The sequence below is a fragment of the Thermobia domestica genome, chromosome 2, assembly GCF_964235325.1.
Source record: "Thermobia domestica chromosome 2, izTheDome1.hap1.1, whole genome shotgun sequence".
NCBI classification, from domain to species: domain Eukaryota; kingdom Metazoa; phylum Arthropoda; class Insecta; order Zygentoma; family Lepismatidae; genus Thermobia; species Thermobia domestica.
In genome coordinates this window covers 130,076,254-130,097,863 of record NC_137455.1, presented here as the reverse complement: position 1 = coordinate 130,097,863, position 21,610 = coordinate 130,076,254, and the positions used below count along the sequence as shown (strand labels likewise).

At 34.7% G+C, this 21,610-nt stretch overlaps 1 protein-coding gene across 2 annotated transcripts in view; it reads right to left on the bottom strand.

Annotated features, from left to right (window-relative positions):
- LOC145679735 (neuronal acetylcholine receptor subunit beta-3-like) overlaps positions 1 to 21,610 on the bottom strand; it is a 71,235-nt gene that overhangs the window by 22,979 nt on the left and 26,646 nt on the right. For both annotated transcript variants that reach the window (XM_081750297.1, XM_081750298.1), the window contains exon 6: positions 13,129 to 13,303. In XM_081750297.1, the coding sequence (XP_081606423.1) occupies positions 13,129 to 13,303 (175 nt within the window). The remainder of the gene's footprint in view (positions 1 to 13,128; positions 13,304 to 21,610) is intronic.

The following is a 21,610-nucleotide window of genomic DNA, read 5'->3' as shown; positions in this document are numbered from 1 at the left end:
AGGGATCAAGAAAAATATAGTTAAAGAACAAATTACGTTTGACGATTATAAATCATGTATATTTAAAAACGAAACGATCTATAAAACACAATTTGAAATTAAAGTAAATACCATAATTTAACAACAAATCAGGTAAGAAAATTAGCATTAGATCCGTATGATGACAAAAGAAAAATTTTAAATTGTAATATACACACTGTTCCTTGGGGGTATTATATTAATAAAGATGTAAAATGTACGATTTGTATATTGTAAATACGATATAATTTTTTTGGATATATTAGTATTAAAAAAAATGTCACAATCAGTTCGAGAACAAATAGTTGCAGAATTACATAAAAGTGCAAGACGAAACTATCCTCGAATACCCGTTATAACGAAAGGGATTCATGATTTATGGCAAGCTGATTTAGTTGAAATGAATAGTGGAAAATTGAAAGGTCTAGCAAAAATTAATCGAAATTTCAAATATTTATTAACTGTGATAGATACATTCTCTAAATATGCTTGGGCAATTCCTGTGAAAAATAAAACTGGGAAAGAAATTACACAAGCATTTATAACAGTACTGAGAAAAGCAAACAAAAGCCCTAAATTTTTACAAACTGACAGGGGTCGAGAATTTTATAACTCAGAGTTTCAGAAGGCGATGAACCAAAATAACATTAAACATTATTCCACGTACAGTGATGTGAAAGCAAGTATTATTGAAAGATTTAATAGATCATTACGTAACTTAATGTGGAGACAATTTACACTGCAGGGAAATTATAAATGGATTGGCATTCTACCGGAATTACTACATAATTATAATAATACTATTCATTCTACTATTAAAATGAAACCTATCTACGCTATTAAAAAAGAAAATGAAAAACATCTATTGACAAACATCTATTGCAAAAAGTTTTCTGTGATAAAAAGAAAAAGTAAATTTAAGATAGGTGAATATGTAAGAATTAGTAAACTTAAGCGTCCTGGTTTTGATAGAGGTTTTACACGCAATTGGAGTACAGAAATTTTTCGAATTGCTAAAGTTTTCTTCACTAATCCTCCGACATATCACTTAGTAGACTCAAATAATAAACCTATTGAAGGACGATTTTACGGACACGAATTACAATTAAAGAAATTTCCAAACACATATTTAATTGAAAAAGTGTTGCGAAAGAAAAATAATAAGGCCTATGTGAAATGGTTAGGTCTGCCAAAAAGTGAAAATTCTTGGATTGATTTAAAACATACTATATTGTAAAAAAAAAGAGAAGTCAAGAATTTATAGGTGAAGCATGTCGTCACAATATCTGTAATAGAGATGGAATGGAAAATTCCTTTTACATGTATGGTAGCAGGTCCTACAGGTTGTGGAAAATCATATTTTGTTAAAACATTTCTTAACCATTATAGTAAGTTATTTAAAAATATTGTATGGTGTTATGGTGAATGGCAACCGTTGTATGATACTATTTCAAACTGTACGTTTAAAGAAGGTTTACCTCAAAATAATGAATTTCAAGCACACGAGGGTCCACATCTTGTCATTATAGATGATTTAATGCGTGAGTGTGACCATCGGATTGTAGATATATTTACTAAGGGTAGCCATCATAGAAATATAAGTGTAATATTTATCACACAGAATATTTTCCATCAACAAAAAGGAATGCGGGATATTTCGTTAAATTGTCATTATATTGTTTGTTTTAAAAATCCTAGAGACCAAGCTCAAATTAATTATCTCGCACGACAATTGTATCCAGGTAATACAAAATTTATTCAAGAAGCATATCAAGATGCAACTCGAATTGCACATGGTTATTTACTCTTTGATTTAAAACAAAATACTCCTGATGAGCAGCGAGTTCGAACAAATATCTTTCCAACAGATTCTTTTAATTATGTTTATGTACCTGTAAAAAAATAATAATTGTAATATGGTTTATATTCTAACAACTATTTGTGCTTTAATAGCCGTAAAAAATGATTAGTAAGGAAAATGCACATATGTTAAAACTTTTAGCAAAGTCAAAACCGAAAGCACGTAAGGCAATTTTACAAAATGCAGATCCTGATTTAATTCGCTCTATTTGTGAATGTTCCTATAACGTATTACAGGGAAATGTTCCATTAAATAAAACAGAGATAAATAAGCTAAAAAAATATAAAAAGGAACTGAGATATTTGGTGAAAAAAGGTCCGTCATTAAAACAAAAGAAAAAACGAATAATTATACAAAAAGGTGGTTTTCTTACTGCTTTGCTTGCACCTATTATTGGAGGTATACTATCTAGTTTAATTAAATAATTATGCAAAACGCACAAAAACTTATTTTAATCACACCAGAAAAATTACATCATTATCAAACGATATTTAATCTTGATGATGAAATGAAAGAAATTTTAAATAATAAAAGTTTAAATGCAGAAGAAAAATGGACAAAATATAGAGAAGTCTTACAAAAATATTTAAATATAATTCAAAAACCGGCAGCAGTTACAACAACAGCAACAACTACTACGGAGGAAGAAGAACAAGGGGACGAGGAGGAGGAGGATGATGAAATAATATCTACTCTCCCTGAAATTTGTAAACGTAAAGCAAGACCTTTATTACGTAAATTGAAACAAAATCCAAATATTCAATGGGACGATAATGGAAATGTGAATATTAATAATAAATTAATTCCAGGTGCAAATATAGTGGATTTGATATCCGATTTTGTTAGATGTCGTAAGAAAAATATTTCAGTTGCTGGCTGGAAACCTTTTGCTACATTATTAGCAAAAGCCAATATACCCTTAGAGTACATTGGTAATCCTCAACGAATAGATTATATTAGAAAACTAACAGAAGACGAAGAAGACGAAGAAGAAGATGGTCCTCCACCCCGTAAACGCAAATGGTGTACTTATAAGCAATAATAATAATAATATTCTATTGTTATCTATTGATACTTTTAAGTATATAGAAAGAAAGATGAATGAGCCCTACCTCAATTACTACATACATCAAGCAGGAGGTAATTATAACGTGTATAGAGGTACACCATATCAAGAAGGTTATGGCATTGGTAGTTTTCTAGGAGGTTTATTTCGTGCTGTATTTCCTTTATTAAAACAAGGTGCAAAAACTGTTGGTAAAGAATTGATACGTACAGGAATTAATGTAGCAGGAGATGTACTAGATAATAATAAACCTATTGAAGAGTCTTTGCATGATCGATGGCAAGAAGCTAAAACAAATTTAAAAAATAAAGCTCAAAATAAATTAAATCAGGTGTTGGAAGGATCTGGAAGAAGAAGAAAAAGAAAGAAAGTTCATTTTAGTGGTGCTGGTGTGAAACGGATAAAAAGATCCAAAGATATTTTTGATTGATTAATTATAGAGCAAAGTGATAGTTTTTATCTCACACTTCCTAGCAATAGTTCTATGAAATATTTTCCTCAAAATACTCTTGCTTGTTATACTACTAAATTATATCAACCTATTGTACTGGAGAAAGGAGTGTGGGAAACAGCTGTTGTTGAAGTGCATTATACAAGTTCATTTCAGAATGTTTCCAAATATACAAATAATATTTATTACCGTCTCATGAATACAAAAAACTGGAACATAACTCAAATCTTACCAGGCCACTATTATCATGTTGATGATATTCTATCTCAAATTAATCATAAAAGTGATATATTAAATTTACAATTAAAAGTCAAAGCATCAGTGAAACGAATTGAGGTTAATAGATTAATAAAAGATCAAGAGAAGCATATACAAGTACGCCTATCTCCTGAACTAGCCCGAATACTAGGTTTTGATCATATACAGCAGGAAGATATTGCACTTGTTCATCATGCTCGTTATCCACCTGATTTACAAAAAGCGCTACCTACACTTATGTATATTTACAGTGATATTGTAGAACCACAAATGGTGGGTGACACCGTAGCTCCATTGTTACGTATTATAAATACAAATATTACAGAGCATGGTATTAATAATGTACATATTTTTGATAATCCTCATTATGTCACTGTGCAACGTAAACAATTTGATCAAATTATTATTGATTTAAGAGATAGTACAGGTAATCCACTTCCTTTCCAATATGGCAGTGTATGTGTAAAATTACATTTTCGTAGACGTAATATGGTATTGTAAATTTTACCATGTGTGAATATTAATAGTAAGAAAAAAGACAAGAATGCAGTGTGAGTGTATGAAATCAGAATTAGATTTATTTGCTGGTTTACCCACTCAAACCAGTATTATAGGTAATAAAATAGTTCCATATAAACCTGTGGCTTCAATAGCTGATAATGCACCAATAGAATTTGTAGTCCCCGGCCATGGGGATGACTATATTGACTTACCGCACACAATGTTATATGTTAAAGGTAAAATTACTAAATCAGATGGTTCTAATTTAACTTCTGCCGATAAGAAAATCGGCCCTGTAAATGATTTTCTCAATGCAATGTTCAGTGAATTGCAATTATATTTAAATAATCAACTTATTTCCTACTCTTCACATACATATCCATATTGATCGTATATTGAAAAACTACTAAATTATAATGCTGAAGCTAAATCAACGCATCTTCAAACATCAATGTGGTTTAAAGATACTGCAGGGCATATGGACAGTGTGACCGATGCTAATGTAGGATTTAAACAACGTTTTCTTCTCACTGCTTTAAGTCAGTCATTTGAATTATTGGGTTATATTCATGCTGATATTTTCAATCAGGAGAAATTTTTACTGAATGGTGTACAACTGCGCATTAAACTAATTCCAGCTAAACCTACATTTTGTCTAATGGGTGACGCAGATGCTGATGGAAAAGTTGTAATTACAGATGCAACATTGCTTGTGAAAAAGGTTGATGTGTCACCTGCTGTTAAAATAGCACAAAATAAAGTATTACAAAATCCTAAATTTAGAGTAAAATATCCTATAACAAAAGTGCAAGTGAAGACTGAAACGTTGCCACAAGGAATTATGGATAGTACACTTCCAGATCTATTTTCAGGCCTAGTGCCTAAACGTATTATTATTGGTTTTGTTAGTAATACTGCTTTTAATGGTAATTATCAAACAAATCCATTCAATTTTCAACATTTTAGTATGTCATTTTTTACATTGTATGTTGATGGAAATCCAATACCCTTCAAACCTTTACAGCCAGATTTTGATAATAAGCTATATGTACAAGCATATTCTACGTTATTTACAGGTTCAGGTATTTATTATTCTAATCAAGGTAATGATATTTCACTTGCTGAATATCCTAATGGTTATACTCTACTGGTGTTTGATTTAACTCCTGATTCAAGCGCAAGTGCTGCATTTCATACTAGTCCGCAACGGCAAGGAAGTGTACGTTTAGAGGTTCATTTTAAAGAAGCACTGCCATCTCCTGTAACAACAATTATTTATGGTGAATTCTCTTCAGAATTAGAAATTGATTTTCAGAGAAAAATATATATTAATTAAAGATGTTAAATACAATTGAGCTTTATGAAGCATTACAACAAAATTTGCCTAAAGATCATTTTATTGGTGTGTCTGCTGCTGATGAGTTACCTTTGTTTATTCATACATTTCCAGCCGCCATAATTATAAACACTGATTCTAGTGATAAGCCTGGTGAACATTGGGTTGCTGTTTATATATCTAATATGTGTGTGGGAGAGTATTTCGATAGCTGTGGTATACCTCCCTATATACAACATCATATAAGGTTTTTAAAACGAAACTGTCTGTATTATACATGGAATAATAGACGTATTCAAGGTGATTTATCTCAATTTTGTGGACATTACTGTTTCCTATATTTAGCATGTCGTGCATCTGGTTATTCGATGCAGGATTTTTTAAACAAATTCTCACTCACTACTATTGATGCTAATGATATTATGCTTTATTCATTTATGAGAGTATGATGATGTTATTTTTTTAAACTCCGCCATTGCCGGTCCCAAGCCCTGGATGAGAAAGGAGGAGGGTTGGGGGTCTTGCTACCCCCGTAAAAGAAAATAATGTTGGGTTGAAAACGAGTACACTTCTATTCTCTGCTATGTTAAAATAGGGGTTGGAAAACGAGTTCACCCTGCTATGTTACGTATTCTTATGTCATTTCTGTTATGTTAAAATAGGGGCTAAAAAATATGCTCATAAAAGAGAACGAATACACCCCTAAAATGGAGGTCGTAAAAGACCGTGGGTTGGAAAATATACCATACTCTAAATAAGGGTGGAACAAGTCTTATGTATCTGCTGTGTGTTCACCTCTGCTATGTTTCGTAGGGGTTGAAAACGAGTACACCCCCTTAAAATGGAGGATGTTGTGTGTGTGTGTGTTACGTAGTCTCAGTGTAATTTCTGAAATAAACCATGTTCTTTTATTAGCTGTGCTATGTAATTTCTGCTATGTTAAAATAGGGGTTGAAAAAGGGAACGAGTTCAATCTGCTCTTCTGTATGTTCGTTATGTTACGTAGTCTGATGTTCTGCTATGTGTTCGTAGGGGTTGAAAAATATGCTCATAAAAGGGAACGAGTTCACCCCCTAAAATGGAGGTCGTAAAAGAGAACGAATACACCCCCTAAAAAGTGGTCATAAAAGGGAACGAATTCACCCCTAAAATGGAGGTCGTAAAAGGCCGTGGGCTCACGGTGCACGGTGGTCATTTTCCCAGTGGCTTGTGAGTTGGCTAAAACTGGCCCAGATCGATCCATTTCCTACTACTCATATAATTCATAGATTCCTTAGGATGAACCATAAGGAACCAATTGACCTACTAGTTCCTCAACTGCGTTAAAGGCTTTCAAGTTCTGCCCAAGTCACGGAATTTGTAGATAAAGTGAAATTAATCTTGTATAGTCTGACATCAATATATCGAATCATGTACGAGTAATACTTTATACCAATAAATCGTTTGTTTGCATTAATTTACTAATTTGGAATTACATTAAATCTATAAGTATAGTAAATGGCAAATGCGAACGTAGAAAACTTGATGTGTGCAAAATTCAAACCTTAATACGAAGCTTAGGAATTCGATATGCTAACCACCAGTCTACGCCAAAAACTGCTAAAGGACGTTCACTTTAATAATTTCCCCCTCAATCGCTCTTCCTGACCGATTATTGATGATTATAAGCACCTTGTGTATAACTATTAGGAATATTTATGTAATTGTTATCATTATGTGTGCTTAAAGTTAAAAGAACAAACGACAAGGCACCATTTTCTAGTTAGTAGCGTATTTTTTTATATAGAGTTATACAGTACACAAGTGAACTATGTATTCCACCTTAATGAAAGGTGCTGTATTAGTGGCAACGAACAGCATTCTTTTAGAGCCATAAAAATTAGTTTTTAACGAATTTTTCGAAAACTATGCACTGGAATTTACTTTCATAAGTCGTTTTGTTCAGCATGATGTGGTCTAACGCTTGATATAAGTCTCACCTTTTCACACATTCGTAAAGCGCTTATAGCAGGTTAGATTACACAGGACTAACTAAGAAAGCAATCCTGCTCTTTGAAGAAGTCGATGAGGAATTTTTGAAACTTCATATTAGTGAATTCTCTTTAAGGGGTATATTCTTATACCGGTATGGTTTAAACATCTCTCAAATGCACTTTCTGTGTTGAAACTGTATGCGTTGTTTAAAGCTAAGTACCCTAATACTATCGTTACTTACCATTTTCATCAGAAATACTTCAAAGCTAATTTTAACCCGAGGTTTGTTAGATCACAAGGAGACAGACATATTAAGTGTGGGAGAAACAACATACCAAAATCCAAAGCAAATCATTGTGAGAATAAGAAGAAAGCAGAAGTTGGAGTACTTACCTATGATTCACGAAAGAAGGGCTTAAAATTTCAGAACAGTGGATCAATTTTTGAAACATTCCAAAACATTTATTAATGTCTTAAATTTAATTTTCAACCTCACATAAATCGTTGAAGTCCCTAAACTTCGTGTCCAATATTTTTTGTGGAGAGGTCTGTAGCGGAAATACAGAATGAACCGCCACTTCAATTATGTGATTTTATTCAAATTCTGCTAAACTAGTATCAGTATTAACTTTTATTTTTCAAGAAAACACACACATTATGTGTTGAAAAGAGATGTAGTAGTATAATCAGTAAGACGTCTGTCTACCAATTAGGAGGCCAGGTTTTAGATTCCATGTATAGACTGGAAGATTTTGTTCTTATATCTTCGCTCGATTGCGGATATGATATTCACTCAGGCTCTTTACAATGAAAACTTCGAACATCAAGGGAAATAAAGATGAGGGTGAAGGTGCTTACTACATGAATTGCAAAGCGTAAAGAATTGGTCGAAGTATGACAGTTATAACCAGGACGGAGTGAACTGGCTGTGCAAAAAGAAGAAGACAATATAGGAGTGATGGATAAAACTCGTGTTGTCAGTGTACTGTTACTTATGAAGACTAGAGCAGTGAATCTTAAAAGACATGGCAACGATATGTATGTCCCTAACCACTCTCTTCCATCAAAGTGAAAATACGTTAACATTTTATACGACTTCAAGAAAAGTAATAAAAGGTAAGGACTACCGCACTAAACTTCCACCTATTTCGTACACTAAATCATATTATGCTGCAGTTATTAACGAAAAATTTTCCTGTAAAATAAGAAACTAAATTGTAGGACATTTTGGAGCAGAAAAATCACCGTCAAAATTAAACTACCTCTTTCGCAGGTTTTCATAAGAAATGACTTATTCCGCTTATTAGCATCATTAAAGAATCATTTTTGCATCAAATGTCAACAAAATTCCATGAGTCATTTGAGAAAACTATCAAAAAATGTCAGAAAAAAGAAAAGCACTCATTCTGAACAGTAAACTCCTAATTGCCGATATTTTCATAGGAAGTAATTATAGAGTTATTGATGAAATATTTATGTATGAAATAGGAACAAAATCGCCTAGGTTATTTTGAAGAAATCATCCTAAAGGCACTCACCGCAACGAATCGTTTAAAAAGTACTCGTACATACTTTCCAGAAACACACACACACAGTATAGAGTTGCTAATGGATTGTTGGTATATGGAGCCGTTTTCGGAAAATTGCATTTTCTATTTTCATCCTTCAGTAAATTTTCCTTATTTTTGAGGTAGGAAAAGATTTTGATAAATTCTCTCAGAGAACTTTAATTTTAAACCTTTCGTGCGAAATTCGTTGAACGATGTGATTCCTGGACCAGTGAACGAATGGATATTTAAAATCACATTTTTAGTATATAGAGATACTAAAATGTGTTTATCGTTGAAATCTCGAATTCGATTTTTTCACAATAATGATACTTTCTTCTAATTTGCTTCACACTAGGTTTTGTCAGTCAGACACGATTCAAAACTTTAGGATACCGGTACTTCTTGCAAACATGTAAACTTGAAATTCAGCACAATTAATGGTAAACATGCCCTGCAAGTGAAGAAAAAATCCAAAATCTCCGAATTTCCCTCTCCACGGCAGGGGATTAAGGGGCAAGGACAAAACCATGTATTAATATTAACTTGTGAAGACGATTATAAACTAATCGCATCCTTCCTGTAAACGTGGAAACTTTCATATATACTGTAAGCATGGGCGGCGATTAGGGGGGGCAAGAGGGGGCAATTGCCCCCCCACTTTTTTGAAGAGACGCCCTAATTTATATAATTTCATTTGGAAATGTAAACAGGGTGTCCACACAATTTGGAGAAAAGATCTCTGACTTTTCCCTGACTTTCCATGACGAAAGTTCCAGATTTCCCTGACCCCTGAATAACCTGAAAATATAGAAAAAAAGACAGAAACTCCAGCCTCCACACTCCCCATAGTTGGCCTTGTTCTCTTCCGCTTCTGTTTCTTTCTTTTTTTCAATTTCTTTCCAAAGGAATGTAAATTTACAAACATAAGCATTAGGCAGATATTGATTAGGCCTACATGTTACACCAAATGTAAAGTTACAAACGGAAGTGTGCAGTATACAGAGTACTTAAGATATGAAAAAAAATACACATTATATCCTTACACATTATAATACCAATTACACAGCATTATATTATTGCCTATAGTAATAAACAGTTCACACATGATTTTACTGATTATTAAAAAAATACACACAGACCCACATACTTTTGCTTGGGGAAGTTGTTAAATGCAACACATTTAGAAATTTGTTTTCATCCTTTCTCTCATAGTTTTCTTCTCATTGATATGAATATCCTTCTTGTTGTCTCCGCAGTTTAATTTTCTTTTCTTCTTCCCCCAGCTCCTTTAGTTGTTGCTGAATCTTCCGTTTCTCTCTCCTCTTCTCGTCTCCAGCATTTATTTATCTTTTCTTTTCCAAATACACATGGTATTGTCTCATTGAACTTCTCACTGAATTTATCATACCTCTTGTAATTATTAATCCTGATGATCCACCTATTCTCATCACAGAATCATATATGATTCGTTGAGCCACCAGAGATTCTTCTTGTAAGTTGTCAACAATGAGAATTTTATTTATTGTGAAACCACTTTCAAAAAATGCGTTTCCGTGAAAGAAGATAAAACACAATTTCATAACTGACCATAAGTCAACGAAGTTCTTTCCATTTCCTAACACTAAGTAAAAAACTCAAGTCCAACACAATCTCTATCATTGGCTATGAGTTCATTCGAGTGTTCTTTAAATTCTTCAGTCTGAGCTTTTACTGTGAGCTGGACATAACATTTCTTCGCGTTCTCAGCCACTTGTTCAGATATCCTCTTGGCACCATGCAATTCTACTAGAACAGAGTCTACTCTTTTGAGCAAATATGCCAGGATGCAGTTAGATATGTGTTTTCGCAGAAAATTAGTTTCAACAACTATATCAGAGAACACTACATTTTGCATCCAGTAACAGTAAAAAAGTCAACCTTATTTCATAAATTCAGTAATTGAACATCGGACCTAAATCGATTTTTCCCTGACTTTCCCTGACCAATTTGCCATTTCTCTGACTTCACCTGACACATTTTACTTCCCTGACCTTTCACTGACTTTCACTTATTTACAAGAATGTGGACACCCTAGTAAAGGTTTTGTATGTGTTACTGGTTCATGCAAAAAAAAAAAAAAAAGGTGCCATATGATATTTGCCGTTGCGTGAGTACGTATTGGATATTTGTCTTCCCGTGGAGTTAACAAAGGTACAGGAATTGCGTTTTAATTGCAATTCAAAACAGTTAATATTGCAATTGCATATTTCCTTAAATGTCACAGCATATGCTTGCAGTACTTAATGTATTTCATTTTCTAAGAGAAAAACATTCATTTAATGGCATGTGTGGAATTGTTGTTCATTAATTCCCAGTTTTAATATAACTTCTGCAAAACAAGCATCATTATTCATTACTATGATTAATATTATCCTTTCTATGTATTTGTTTTGCAAATTTGTTATTAAATAATCTGATCACACAATTTTCAAGACAGAATTGTAAGATATTCATGAGCAAGGAATTAAATCTCTTCTTGTGCTTTCGTTGTTTAAGAGTATAAAGGGCTAGGTACCTACCTGTATTGCTCTTACGAATTTACTTAATAAAACAGAAATACGATATACGGCATTTTAAGTGAAAAAAATAGTATCCTGTTAGTTATGCAACCTCTCATCAACAATTGTTAGAAACAACCAGGAAATCTAACATTGATATACAATTGTTAAGATCATGTCTTGCCCCCCCACTTTTAACGTCCAACCGCCGCCACTGACTGTAAGTCACTCAAAAATACAAATTCCAAAAAACAGTATTTCCCCTAAACAAAGCACTTAAAATTCCACACAAATATAAGTATTTGGTATACTTAAAGAGATAAATTATAAAAATGTCAATTATATCATCTCATGGAGAATAATAAGGGCTTAGGTATTTAAACTTGCATATTGGGTTGCTGAGTATAAACTTACAACGCATTATCTATAAACGAGAAAACTGGAACTTGACAGGGTAAAATAAGGATAGAGTACTTATCACTATTTAATACAATAACTAATGGTCAATATATCGTTTTATGCGTACAGTCAGCGACAAAAATTCTTTCCGTTTGATGAAATTAGTTTTGTAAATAACTTCAGAATGGAAAGATAATTTGAGTACAGGTTTTAGTAAATTTTTAAAAAATATAATTTTCTGTACGTTCCAACATTGAAACTCACTGAAATGTGCACGTTTCACCGTTATTCCCAAAATATTTTTTACCAAACAAAATAACTTCTATCGCTGACTGAATATGAGGTAAATTATTGTAAAAAATTAAATGAAATCTTTAAGTTTTACGTCCCACGGTTATAACGGTTAGCTAAAGGAGACGGTGATGATGAGAGATGAATGAAGTGGTGGAATGAAGAAAGTGGGAGGAAACGGAAGAACCCTGGGAAAACCCACGAGCACGGTGTTGGTCCACCACAAAGTCCACACGCCGCGAGCTGGGATCAAACCAGGGACCCAAAGCACTGGAGGTAAATTATTGTAAATGCTTTCCAAACAGTAGTGATGCAATACTAGAAAAATAAACATGAAAAATAGAGCCAAGTTCTCGTACACTTATCACTTTGTTGGGCAAAAAAAGATTAGAAATCTGAAACGATGTCAAGTTCTACTGAAATTCGGAAATCGGAATATGAAATTTGCAATTATAGTGCTGAAAAGAACTTGCCTCTCGACGCGATACTGTGTAGAACTTTTTTTTCAGTACTAAAGTTGGAAATTTAGTTTTCCGATTTTCGAATTTCCATAGTACTTGGTATCGTTTCTAAATACTTACACAGATACTTTCAATTCTGTCAAAGATAATATAAAGAAGGGTTTGAAATAGGGGGAATTTAAGAAAAATTGAGTTTGTAGATAACAAAACAAAAAATCCGATTTCTAAATAAAAATGTTGATCTTTCCAATTGCGACACTCAACTTTTAGTTTTGATTTACCATCTTACAATCATTTTTTTTGCACAGAACTTATACAACCAGATTAGCAATGAACAATCGTGTCTCTCACATGTAATTGCTTATTTTAGTGGATATCATTAATAGAATAACTACCGTAACACCGAAAACGAAAATAATATTTACCTGTGCCAGGCAATATAATAGTTGCTGCATGATTTGCTGCATGGCGTTTTAAATACAGGTTGAACCTGGCTTCATCATATGTGTAATTTCCATAAAGCAGATGAACAAATATACTATTCGACACGTTGGTAACACTCCAATCTCTGGTTGGTTCTAGAAATTGAGTGTCGATCATCTAGAATTTAAATATATACATATATAAAATAAACAGCATGTTAGTACGAAATGTAAGTTTGTAAGACTACTTTTTGAGTTATCAAATGACTTGAAAATCATTCTGTGTTACTTTTTATAACAGAATTAATATATTCTGAAGAGACTGTCTACACTAAATACGAAGGTAACTAATGGAATATAGTTAATACGAAAACTGTTACATATCTGCACAGATTGCAGGAAAAACGGGTTGGATTAAAGTGGTAACAATATCTTTGCGTGGAGTACTATTAAATACACATAATCCATCTATTCCCTTAATAAGCTTACATGCACGCTCCCTTAATATAGCTTATATTTTCCCTTACACTTGGAGGACGGTAAACATAGTCTGCACTAACTTTGCTCTAGATCAAGCATTCCTAACTGAATGTCCTGTTATGTCATAGTTCTTTGGTGTTATGCTCAGTAAACCACAGCGAGAAAACAAACAGCAGGTATCAAACATGGCGTTGAAAGTTCCAGTGGTGACAGGCACTCAAGACTATCAATAGTATAGTTAATCGGTTTTGTAGATACTCTAACCGTGGATCAATCGCTACTAGTATACTGCCAACTCTTGTTTATTTTCTTCTTCTGCCTCTCGAATTCTACCACCCTTTGTTCGACCAATTTCTCACAAACCTTCCTCCGATAGTAAAACAGTGCTCTTACGTCATACATCTACTACTTGCAAATGACTGCATGGTCTTTATCTACGTCCATAGCCGTACATCATACTTAATTTCTTCCCTAACTTGAAGCGCTGACACTTTATCTTTCTCTTATACAACAAATCACATTGACAAATGTTAGTTCAATACGGACATCTTTGCAAAAGTTTGGTACTTTCAACAAAAAGCACAATCGTGCAGGATACATTACGAGTCAGACTCTTACCCCTGAGTCCTGAACCTTTTAATTACCTTCATTATTCCGTATAATTTTTCACAGATGAGGTCAAACACTTTATACGATTAGGCAAACTCATAAAATCCAAAGGCATTGATTCTCTACACTAGAATTTTATGTTTCATTTATGAATCTTTTAGCTTCCTTCCTCACCGATCTTTTTAAGATTACCACACACATCTTGTTTTAGAGCAGACTAACAGAACGAACATTATTGTTTTAGTCCCCAAACATTCATCGGCATCGGCAGCTAGTGTTATAAATTTTCCGCCTATAAGTCTATTGTGCACTGACCTAAAATTATTAACTCGTTATCTCACGAGCAGAATGAAAATATCTGGAAAAGCTAAGTCTTTACCAATATGGTGTTGGATACAATAATATTTACAAACCTTTATGAAATCTCAGACATTTTATTTCCTTTCCTGAATCTGTCACTCCTACTGGTAGCAATTTTATCCATGGGTTATTCCAAGGCCTTTGACAGAGCTAATCATAATTATCTCTTCTAAGTTTTAGCGAAATGTGGATTTGGTTATCTTTTTATTTCTCTTATCAAAGGAATGTATTCAAATCGAATTACAAGGTTGAAGCTAAATGGTGGTTTAAGTACTCTATCTCCATCTATAATGGCATTCTACAAGGAAACACTATGTCTAGTACTTTTTTCAGTCCTTAGCACCACTTGTATATGTGGCACACTGCCTACTCTCTGTCGTTTTGTGTATAACAATAGTCTGGTTGTGCAATCGTATATAGATTACCTAGTACGCAATGAAGTAGATCCGGAATGTATACAGCACATAATAACCTTGCATTAATATGCCTCTAGCGCACAATTTTATAAGGGAAAAGCAAACACACTATGTATACATGAAAAATATTAATCTCTGCATAGTAATACGTTTGATACTGTTCCATATATCAAAATGCTTGATACTGGAACTATTCACTATTCATGTTCTATTCACTATCCACTATTCACTATTCGTGTCACTATTCATGGTTTCCTACTTTACGGCAGATTATCACGGAAACATATTATGTTATAGCTTCTAAGGTCCGAAGTATTTTAACCTCACATAAATCACATAATCTTATTCTTTTAAGTGCAAATTTCTTCCTTAAAATGTTATCTTCAGCTTATTGTGGCGTGCTACCCAGGTATTTCCTTTACCCAAGCCTATAAACAGTAAGGCAGTTTTAATATAGTATAATAAAACATTACGCGTGGCTCAAACCCAACTGCATTTCCCTGTAACAAAAGGAGTATTTTGTGGATATTGGAATTCAGTGACGTACTCTTCTCATGAACTATGGTGTGTTAGTACCCTGATTCTGTCACTGCTATGGTTGTCAACGTCTGCTTATAGTGCCTTGACCTTGTGCTGCCAATTCAAATTGATACAGATCGAAAGTAGGTCAGTTAAGGAACTTTACTGGCAATACCTGCGGAAGTGTTTGCGTGTCCCGCCACACGTCCACGTGCCATACAAAAACTGAAGAAATATCTGCAAAAACATCGATGGTAAGTATTTGCCAACAAACAAAAAGAAGTATGATATTTTATTGTCAATAATGTATATAAAGCACCCGATAAGTTGTTTAATTAAGGAATCACATCTACTAATATATGTCACAATTGTAATCATATTGACATTCTTAATCATAGAGCCCACAGCTGTCTAGACATTCCATCCATTTGGAAGAGTTTTAGCTTTATACTTAGTAGAATATGTTGTCTTTCACCCAATGTTTTTAATTTACATAACGTAACCTTATTTTCGGATTTTCATTACTTTCCTAATTGCAAACATAATACTGAAGTATGTTTATCACACAAACTATTATATTTATTCTTGTAACAACATGACTATTGTCTATTCAAATGTATGAAATGTATTTAACATATCAGGCTAAGAAGTTCTACCACTATTTTGCCAACTACTTATCAGTAGTACCCCCACACGTTATTGAAACGTAACAAAAAGTACGTATACTGAAAAAACTAACTTTCTTTGGCAACTGCATTTTAGTTTCAGTGAGGCTATGAAATATATAAATTCTCTATATCTGTAAATTTTCTATATTTCAATGTAAATAAAGTTACTTTAAAAACAAATAGGCGAGCAGTTGGGATGAACATTTTGTTAATCACGTGTTCGTGTGTTCAAATCCTGCAGTAGATCTTACGTTTCTTTTCTTTGCTCCTAGCCTACCTGGAGACAGAACACTTTTTGAATAACCCAATATAACCAATTTTAAAAACATAATTAGGAAAAAAATGTAAATATAACATTAAGAATTGTAAATATAAAATCCCATAACCGAAAACAGGGTGTAAAGTATCTTCACTATTTTAATATCTTCTCGAGTGCGAGAAAGCAGAGTTCGATTCTCGATAGGAGCTCATGTTGTTCAGATCGCACATTGAGTTGTGGATACACGTCTCAAACAGACCCGCTGCTCAAAGGGACGCTAAACTCTAATTACCCACTCTTATCCTTTGAGTCGCAATATAGTCATTGCGCAAAGTTTTCTTAATAAATAGGATAGTTCATTTGTTTCTTGTTATACATTTTGAAATCGCAATGTTTTTACTTCTGTGGAAATTAATGAAGAAATATTATAATTGTTCCTATTATAATGTTCCTATTATGTTGTTCCTATTATAATTGCTGTGTATAAGAGAGATATGCGCAGGAAAAAAAGTACTTAACTCGAATTAAAACTCGAGCATTGTTTCGCATCGCACTTTCGAGTCCCCTCTTACATACATATTAGTGCTGGAAAGAGACATTAAATCTCAATTAATTTATTAATAAATCAACCTAACACAGTATCAAATATGGCACCGTGTCGTAGAAATATAAGAGTAATATCTAGCTTATGTAAGTTAGAATTTGGTAATATCAAGTTGTCTATAAAATAGCACTGACATTCTAGCATCAATTACCCGCTTTGCTGGGTTAAATTTTAAAAAAGAAAGTAATATGTTGCGTTAGTCAGTCACTTTTTTACTACTACTAAAGCGCTCTCTGACATCGGTCATTTTCGATCATTTTTATATAACTCCCCCTCCCCAAGTCGCATGGCTGAATTTGGATTTAAATAGCAACAGAAGTGTCACTGTTCATTTCAGCGACCGCGAAAACTATGGATTTGGCGCTAATATCGGTCATTTTCAATGATTTATATATCTACCCTCCGCCATGTTGCAAGGCACGGCATCGGAAGTGAAACTGTTCATTTCAGCGACCCGGTAAACTATGAATTCAATACTGATATTGGTCATTTTCGATCATTCCTATGTATCTCTTCCCTCCTCCTCCCTGAAGTTACAGGGCTGAATTCGGATGTAAATGGGATCGGAAGTGTCATTATTGATCTCAGCGACAATGGTCTTGATATTGGTCATTTTAGATCGTATATATATATATATATATATATATATATATATATATATATATATATATATATATCCTCTTTGCCTAAGTTGTGAGGCTGAATTTGGATTGAAACGAAATGTCACTGTTTATCTCAGCGACCTCGAAAATCATGTATTCGACGCTGGGGATCATTTTCGATCATTTTTATATATCCCCTCCCCCAAGTTGCGGGGCTGAATTTGACTGTAAACGGGATCGAAAGTGTCACTGTTTATCTCAGTGACACTGAAAACTATAGATATTGGTCATTTTCGATCATTTCTATATATCTTCCCCTCCCATTCTCGCAAGTTGCGGGGTTGAATTTGGATTTAAACAGCATCGAAAGTGCCACTGTTCATCTAAGCGACCACGAAAACTATAGACTCGACACTAATAATGTTATTTTTGATCACTTTTAAAGTCTCTCCCCCTCCCCTAAGGTGCGCAGACAAAGTGATATGATAAAAGCCATACTAGGCCCTGATCTTATCTAGACTATGTGATCAAAATAATCCGGACATCCCAAAAACATATGTTTTTCATATGAGGTGGATGGTGCTGCCACCTACTGCCATGTACTCATTATCAGCGACCTCAGTAGCCATTAGACATCGTGAGAAAGCAGAATGGGGCGCTCCGCGGAATTCACGAAAAGCGAACGTAGTCAGGTGATTGGGTGTCACTTGTGTCAGAAGTCTCTATGTGAGATTTCCACACTCCCAAACATCCCTAGATCCACTATGTCAGATGTGATAGTGAAGTGAAAACGTGAAGGGACACATACAACACAAAAGCGTACAGGCCGACCTCGTCTGTTGACTGACAGAGACCACCGACAGTTGAAGAGGCTCGTAAAGTGTAATAGGCAGACATCTATGCAGACCATCACACAGTAATTCCAAACTGCATCAGGATCCACTTAAGTACTATGACAGTTAGGAGTGAGGTGAGAAAATTTGGATTTCATGGTCGGCTGCTTATAAGCCACACATCACGCAGGTAAATGCCAAATGACGCCTCCCTTGGTGTAAGGAGCGTAAACATTGGGCGATTGAACAGTGGAAAAACGTTGTGTGGAGTGATGAATCACGATACACAATATGGCGATCCGATGGCAGGGTGTGGGTATGGCGAATGCCCGGTGAACGTCATCTGTCAGCGTGTGTAGTGCCAACAGTAAAATTCGGAGGTGATGGTGTTATGGTGTGGTCGTGTCTTTCTTGGAGGGTGCTTGCACTCCTTGATGTTTTGCGTGGCACTCTCACTGCGCAGGCCTACATTGATGTTTTAAACACCTTCTTGCTTCCCACTGTTGAAGACAATTCGGGGATGGCGATTCTTTCAACACGATCGAGCACCTGTTCATACTGCACGGCCTGTGGCGGAGTGGTTACACGACCATAACATCCCTGTAATGGACTGGCCTGCACAGAGTCCTGACTTGAATCCTGTAAAACACCTTTGGGATGTTTTGGAAAGCCGACTTCGTGCCAGGCCTCACCGACCTACATCGATACCTCTCCTCAGTTCAGCACTCCTTGAAGAATGGGCTGCCATTCCCCAAGAAACCTTCCAGCACTTGATTGAAAGTATGCCTGCGAGAGTGGAAGTTGTCATCAAGGCTAAGGGTGGGCCAACACCATATTGAATTCCAGCAGTACCAATGGAGGGCGCCACGAATTTGTAAGTCATTTTCAGCCAGCTGTCCGGATACTTTTGATCACATAGTATATGTTGAAAATTTGATTGTGATCGGTCGGGTGATTTAAGAGTGATGAAGTCACAAAGACAGTAATTTTTGTTTTCATATTTTTGTATATCCCTCCCTCTGTTCCTTCCTCTACGTTACACTGTTAAAGTGAAATGAAGAAAATCCAGGCCCTATATTGAAAGTTTGATCGAGATCGGTCGAGTGGTTCAAGAGTTATTAACTCACGAACATAGTCACTTTTATCTTTATATGTATTGATTTTTGTATATCTCCCCCTCCCCCCACGTTGGTCTGTCAAAGTGAAATGATAAAAAAAAACATCCCAGGCACGAATCTAATCTATATTGAGAATTTGACGAGATTGGTCGTTTGGTTCAAGAATTATCAAGTTTCATTTATTTTTTATATCTCCCCCTCTTCCCCTCTCCTAAGTTACACCATCAAAGTGAATAGATAAAAACACTCCGTAGCCCAAACCTCATGAATGTTGAAAGTTTGGTCGAGATCAGTCGTCTAGTTCAAGAGATTAAGAGTCCCAACCATTGTCACTTTCAATTTCATAATATAGATTAGGAGATCTAAATTGCGAAAACATTTATTGTCATTTAAAAATTACATTATGAAACCACATATGCACCATTTTATTCATCGACCTTCTGCCATTTTCCGGCCACACAATAATCTTGTCGCTATTGCACTTCTGTTCTTTCTGGCAAAGAATCGTTTTCACCGGCTTCCCTTCAAACTAACTTAACATCAATCACAGAATCCCGCAAAGACCGAAACAAATGATAGTCTGATGATATCAGGTCTGGGATATATGGTGGATGCCTGACGGGTCGTTTAAAATGCGGTCTGGCGTTGTCATCGTTGTATACAACATACTATCTGTTGACCAGTTCCGGGCCTTTCATTTGAATTGCTATATCAACTCATGATAATTCTCGACAGTATAGGACAGTATAGTATCGTTCTGCCCAGCAGCAACAGCTTTGATACACTATGACCATTCATTCGCACCAAAGGCACAGCATAACCTTTCGGGGAGGTCTGGACTTCCGGGACCCATCTGCGTACATCCTTGGTGGGTTTTGCCATAGACCGTGGAGCTTCTCCTGACTTTGATCACGAACTGTTTTTCGCATCTTGTTGTAGGTTATCCACTTTTCATCACGCGTGAGTAATTGCTTCACATGATCGTTTCGTTTCAGTAGGGATTCGTTGATTAAAAAAATTCAATCGAGTAACTGTTTCTGAGTCAGAACATGTGACATAAAAAATGTCGAGATTCTTTTTGTAGGTAACTTTCTCCAAATGGTTCATCACTGTGAAATTGTCAAATATAGCGCAATTTCACACAAATTTCACATATCTACACGGCGCAAGAGCTAACATCTGATTACAGAAAATCTTTAGCTGTCAAATAGCGTTAGGTCCAACTCCTAACAACTCATACCATAAGATTTGATACACTAATGCCATCTCGTGTAAAGATGCTCACGCACATTCTACAGAAACGGACTCTATCTTATAAAAATTTTCATAGTTAAACAAATACAAGAATTTATATTGAATTTTCTTGTAAAAAGGAACTTTACACTTGTTGCATTTTAGGAGGTTCTGATATCAGTGACTTCATATCAGTGAATTCCCTGTTAAATAGGGACATTATTCTTCCGGTACGATCAAATATCTTTATGCTGAGCTTTCGTGTTGTAATTGTGTTAAGCCATACCAAAATCCAAAGCAAATTATTGTGAAAATAACAAGAAATCTTAAGCTAAATATTCACAAAACAAAGGCTTATATTTTCAAACGATCAATGGATGAATCTAAGAAAGTCTCCAGAACCTTTAATATATCCTTAATTTTAGTGTTCAATTTCATGCAATCCTTGTCCAAGATTTGTACTTATCACTCATTCGCATGAATAACTGAATTTTGACTACATGTTTTATTTAATTCTACCCATTTCGGTCCCTCCACTTCTTTGTGCAATTCGCTGTATTCTGGTTATGAAAAGTACGCTGCCGCGTCATATATCCGCCAGACAAACGTGGCTATTCCAGGGTACGAAATTTATGTAATCAACACCTTCCTTTGGGACCTTTACTTCCCTAGACTGTCGAAGGTATTCATTTCGAAACAACTGGGTGACCCTCAGAGGAACGAGGATAGAATTACAAGAAGTTCAAGCCCATTCAAACCCAGTTGGTAGAATATATATCTTAAT